The following is a 5822-nucleotide window of genomic DNA, read 5'->3' as shown; positions in this document are numbered from 1 at the left end:
CCTGCTGATGATATCTGAGCATGTCAGCTTGTGTAGCTGCAGTTGGGAAACAGAGAGGCAGTGTTTGCAGCACGTGTATTGCCGTGTCTATGATACAAGGTGTTCTTTGTTTTTCTTTATCAGCACCTACCACACAAGACCAGACCCCGAGTTCGGGTGTTTCAGTTGCCACACCATCAGTCAGTGTTTCAACCTCTGCTCCTTCTGCTACACCTGTGCAGACTGTACCCCAGCCAGTCCCACAGACATTGCCTCCTGCAGTTCCTCATGCAGTACCTCAGCCAACTGCAGCAATTCCTGCTTTTCCACCAGTAATGGTACCTCCATTTCGTGTCCCCCTTCCTGGCATGCCTATTCCACTTCCAGGTAAATTGGCAAACTGTAATTGTCTTGTCTGCTACATGTCCATGTTGTCAATTTGTTTGCACTCATGTGTCCACTGTGTATGGAACTTGCCTGAATCCTCTCCACTCAGAGTATTTTTTAAAGAATTCAGGGTTAGCAGACAGACTTTTTAATTAAAAAGAACAGATATTTTTTTTACTTCTCTTTCTTTGATATACATATCAGAAAACAGCTGCATTTAAGCATGTAAAACTTTTTTCTTTTAGATTATAGGAAAACAATAATTTCACTAAACACTTCTTAATCTCATGTCAGAAATCTATCTTGTCATGCTATTTCAAAAAAATTAAGTAGCTTGACAGAATCCCTCTGTGACTCAGAGTATTGTAGCACTATATTGTACTAATAGCAATATTGCTGTAATTTTTTTCTACTTGTTTGATTTAAATCTTGAGCCTTGTGCATGAATATTTAGAGGATAGATTATTGCTAAAAGAAATGAAAAGAAGATAGTATATTGATAAGCAGGAAAAATTACCATTCAGATGCATTTCCTCGGGGTGATGTTGGGGGTGTGCAGCTCTGATTCGCTGCTACCCAGTGTGATGCAGAAGGGCTCACAGAGGGTGTTGGGGTTTAAACTGAGGACAGTGATGCTGCATCCAGGATGCTGGGGTATTATTCAGAGGCTTTAGAGGTAAAGAGCATTGAGAAGAAATTTGAGATGGCAACCCACTGATTATAAAAATAGAAGTATTTTTATAAAACATTTAGATACCTTAGGAACTAATTTTAGTCTCGTGAAATTTTGGGCTCAGCTGCAGTTGGCAGTGGCTGCAAAGATCCTCCTCAGATGTGGCTAAAGCTCCTTGTGGTTAAATGCCATGTTTCAGTTTGCACAGATGCAGTTGAGTTCCTGATCTACTACAAAAGTAATTACTCTTTTTCAGTGTGCAGTAGCACTGAACGTGTGCCGGGCACTGATGATTTTCCGTTGCAAAGGAAGGTTTGAGGCTGCAGTGAGTTTCTGATGAGGAGTTACAGAGCAGCAGCTCTGAGCAGTGTCCTCATGTTTGTGACTCTGCAGACTGAGAGAGGTGACTTCCTTCTGCTGTCCTTCAGCACGTCAATCCAGTGCATCCCTTTACCTCCCATCAAACTGCCTGGATGAGAAGTAATCCTTTAGAACACTTATTTGATAAAGGAGATAACCCACTGTGACTATTTGATGCTTATTAGACCAGCTCACTAGAAGACAGGACAGATTTTTAGTTGCCTCTGCTTTTGGGATAGTCTTATAAAACACCCGGGAAAAGATAATTTAATCTGTAGTTTACTTGAAAAGGAAATGGCAGTGCAGTGCTCATTGTTTTGAGACTGGAAAAATACTATTCTGAACATGATGTTCAAGGCTGAAGAAGAAATGCATAGATAGAGGGAGAACTGATGTCTGTGAGGTTTAGAAAACAATAAAGAGGGGTTCAGCCTAGTGCCTAACTGCCAGCAAGGGCCCCCCAGATGGCCAGCAAAGGGTGGGCTCAGAATGAAGGGTCCTCACTTACTTTTGGAGGAGATAACAACCTGCTCTGGGTGAGCTCTTGGGTACGATGGGGACGGTCAAAGCAGCAGAGAAGAGTGCCTGTCACAGTGGCTGCTCTGGAGCCAGTGCTTGGCTTGTTCATAAGTTCTCTGCCATAAAGTTCTGTGAGGAGAGCAGAAGGAAAATAACAGAGCAAGAACATCCTTCTTCTTTTTAAATTCTTTCCTGAACATTAGTTTTTTAGAACTTTCTTTGTAGCAAGTCTTAGATCTGACAGGGAGATGAGCCCTGTGAGTGGGACCATCACACGTAGGAAGGGTGCCCAGCAGTGGAGTGAGTGCTTCCACTAATGAGTCTGAATTTGTCATTTTGTCATTTTGACTGATTACAGAATAAAATCGGTCTGCTTCTTTCAGCTAATTCTAGGTCGAGTTGGTTGTAATGGTTTATAAACACTGCAAAAGAAAAGCAAACCTTTAAAGTAACAAACTAAAGAGCAGCCGGATGACTTCATGGCAGTATAAAGGGAAGTCAGAAAGGCTTGTGGAGTTTAACCAGGTAGATGTCTGAGGCCTTCAGCACCAGCTACAACACCACCCATGTTGCTGTAACAACTAACAGAGACAGAGCTGAACTGTGCCAGTATCAAATAATTTCAAAGTTAGTCTCTGTATTACACTGTAGTAAGACAGAGCAGTGGACAAGTTGGTTAATGATATCTCGTAATCTCAGATCTTAAAAAGTAAGTCTGCTTTCTCTTAATTCATACATTAAAAGTTAGTTGTATGTTTGAGAATGAACTTGGCAGAGGAAACAGCTTGGGTGTTTGCTCAGTCGTATCAGTGCTGCAGTATCTCCAATTCCAGTGATCCTGCAGATGGCATTACTTACACTGACCCAGTTCAAAGACATGCTGTAACTTCCTCAGCAAAACGAATTTTTAGATTCATTTTCAAGTGCATAAGATGACTCTTCCCCCAAAAAAAGTAATTTAGACAAACGCTTCAGTGCTGTTTGAATCAATGTTTTTGTGTCTCAATACTTTTTTTTAAAATAAAACTAGTTTTGGATTCTTTCAGTGAAATTATTATTGAAGAATTTTGCAATTCTGTCTTCTCACAAGCATTTTTTAAAACAAATTGGCAGCAGAAATGACTTTGGTTATCAACACAGGGGTTTAATTTCACTTTGTGCTGGAGGGTTTCCAACCTTGGATGATGGAACTGAGACCATGTGAGGGGAAGTTTCTGAAGTATCTCACTTGCTGAGTGCCCAGACTGGACCAACACAGAGAGAACTTCTACTGTTTTCTTCCACACCCTAAAATGAGGGGCTTTGGAAACATGTTACCCTTACCCCTCTCTAGTCTCCTACTGAATTTTGGATCTAATTGAAGAGGATGACATGCTTCCCTCCCTGTGGCCTTTCTCTGTCACTCCTTACTGAGCTGGAGAGAGAACAGTGCATGATTCTACCTTTTTGAGCACTAGATATGCTGCTTTTAGAGCATTTTTCAGCTTGTGACATTCTTGGTAATGAAAAATAAAGGGAGTGTTGGCTGCCACTGACCCCATGCAGCTTTGTGTACCTCTCCTGGCAGCTTCATGCTTTTATTTCCTTTTTCCTCCTTTCTTCCGCCTCCAGCCTTTCTGTAACAACCCTCACAACCTCAGCTTTCCCTCTGGGTTGAACTTGGCTTTCACCCTGCCACGCCTTGCTAGTCTAGCTGTTTTAAATCTGTCCTTCTGCTCTTACCACTGCTTTCTAAATGCAGCAGCAGACTGAAAATAGCAAAGACCAAGAGTTTCACTGTGCTGCTGCTCCCCCACAGGCTCCGTCTCAGCAGGGCTGCCCGTGGCAAGTGACCCTGCTGGCAGAATGTGTCCCCGGGGTCCTGCCCTGCAAGGAGAGCTGAGCTCCCCCTCCAATGAACTTAAACCCCTGAGACTTCACTGAAATACTTTTTTTCTTTTTAATGACATCCCAGTAATTTGCTAAACAGCTGGTTTAATGTAGGTGGAAACTGTGGCTGCAGCTGAGAATCAGTTTGATATTTGATCTGCCATTAAACATTGGAGCAAAAACAATTCCTATTTTCTTGCCGGGAGGCTTCTCCCTGCCAGCTGACAATGGCATTCCAAATTGCATCGAGCCTTCAGCCCCTAGTGTCCAGACTCCCCGTGGTAGCTGACACCACGGCAGCTTTCCAACATCTTGCTTGTCCGTTTTGCAGGTGTAGCAATGATGCAAATAGTCAGCTGCCCGTATGTAAAGACAGTCGCTACCACCAAGACCGGTAATTTTCAAAACCATCTTAGTTCGTTTTGTCTGTAAGTTGGCATGGTAGTGAATGTTGTTGTTTACCTTTTATTTATTTATTTGCTTCCCCAACTGAATGAATATATATACTTTATTTTCAAAACGAGTATAAATGCAAATATCATATTTGGCCAGGAAATAACTTGCCCAAATAACTGTTAGTGTTAGCTTATTTTATACAAAAAACCCAGTACAGTTTTCTGTAATCATGGAGTTCTGTAATAACTGTGGATCTCTTCATGCCCATACTTCTTAGTTACTAGTTTCTCGTGTGTGGATTTTTGTTTTTCCTCTTTCCACATGTATAGTGACATGGTTGTGCTCGCATGTTGGTGTGTGTGTATGTGTGTCTTAGTATCAGTTTTAATTTTTCAAACTGTGGGTTTAAGAAAAGTAACTTACTGAGAATACTTCATGGCAATGTGCAATGTGTGCTTTCATATATTTAAAAATACAGATATTTTTAATATGAATGTTAAAAGGCTCAAAATTATGATCTCATAGTTCTAGTCCTATCCAATTGTTTTTTCTAGAACTTGTCACTCAAAGTGTGTTCACTGTATCCATTTTGTTGGGATGAGTAAAGAAATAATAGGATAATGTAGCATTCTGGCTTTCTTATCTTTGGATATTTACTTGCCATTTTGCTTCAGAATGTGGATAAAATACTGTTTTTGATCACTCAGCAGTATTAAACAAAACTGTCACACAACCTGGAATTATTTCATTCACATCAGTTTTTTTCCAAGGCCCTGAATTAATGTTAACTTTTTATAAGTCAGGACTTAAGATTTATTGGAGTTCTGCTCCATATTACGTGGCTCAAATGCAAGCCACTGTTGTCTTTTTTTTCAGGAGCAATGGGAATAACTCCTCAAATGACAGCATAATTAAACAGTGGAGTGGATTTTTTTGAAAAAACTTTTTAAATAAACAGAGCACTTAATTTTGAAGTGTTAAAGCAAATGTCTGAAAGCTAATGAGCTTTGTGCTGTATAGAATTACCCATTACTCAAAATGTTACCTCATTTGCCTGATGATGTGGGCATCATTGGTTGTAAAGCACAGGAAGGAAAGTCAGTAACAATGCAGTGCTTTCCAATTCTATTTTTAAAAGTCTGTATTTATATAGGTTGATTATTTGTAAATTAAGTCAGTAAAGTTCTAAGTTTTGGCTCGTAGGTGCTTTGTTGTCACTTACTGTTTCCTTCTTCCTTTTCTTTTTCTTGTTTTCTTTTTTTCTTCCCTTCCTCCTCCTTTTCCAGGTGTCCTGCCAGGCATGGCTCCCCCCATCGTCCCTATGATCCATCCCCAGGTTGCTATTGCTGCTTCCCCTGCTACCCTGGCTGGAGCAACAGCCGTCTCCGAGTGGACAGAGTACAAAACAGCAGATGGAAAGACTTACTATTATAACAACAGGACTTTGGAGTCAACATGGGAAAAACCCCAAGAACTGAAAGAAAAAGGTACCATCTCTCTCTTAACACAGCTGCAGAGTGGGCAGGATTGCTCTGGGCCTTTAATGGGAGTGTCTGAAAACGTGAACAAGAATATTTCTAATCGTTCATCTCCCTGACAAAATGTTTTGAAATCCTGATTTTAAGTATCCATTTGAGTT

The 5822-nt window shown here is 40.7% G+C and overlaps 1 protein-coding gene across 1 annotated transcript in view; it reads left to right on the top strand.

The window, feature by feature from the left end:
- Positions 1 to 5822, top strand: part of TCERG1 (transcription elongation regulator 1) — a 27370-nt gene that overhangs the window by 5013 nt on the left and 16535 nt on the right. Inside the window, 3 exon segments of the mRNA XM_009993484.1 lie at positions 124 to 366; positions 4119 to 4181; positions 5470 to 5670. Coding sequence (XP_009991786.1) covers positions 124 to 366; positions 4119 to 4181; positions 5470 to 5670 — 507 coding nt within the window.

The sequence above is a fragment of the Chaetura pelagica genome, unplaced genomic scaffold, assembly GCF_000747805.2.
Source record: "Chaetura pelagica isolate M959 unplaced genomic scaffold, ChaPel_1.0 scaffold543, whole genome shotgun sequence".
Classification (NCBI taxonomy): Eukaryota; Metazoa; Chordata; class Aves; order Apodiformes; family Apodidae; genus Chaetura; species Chaetura pelagica.
This window is presented reverse-complemented; position numbering and strand designations above follow the sequence as displayed.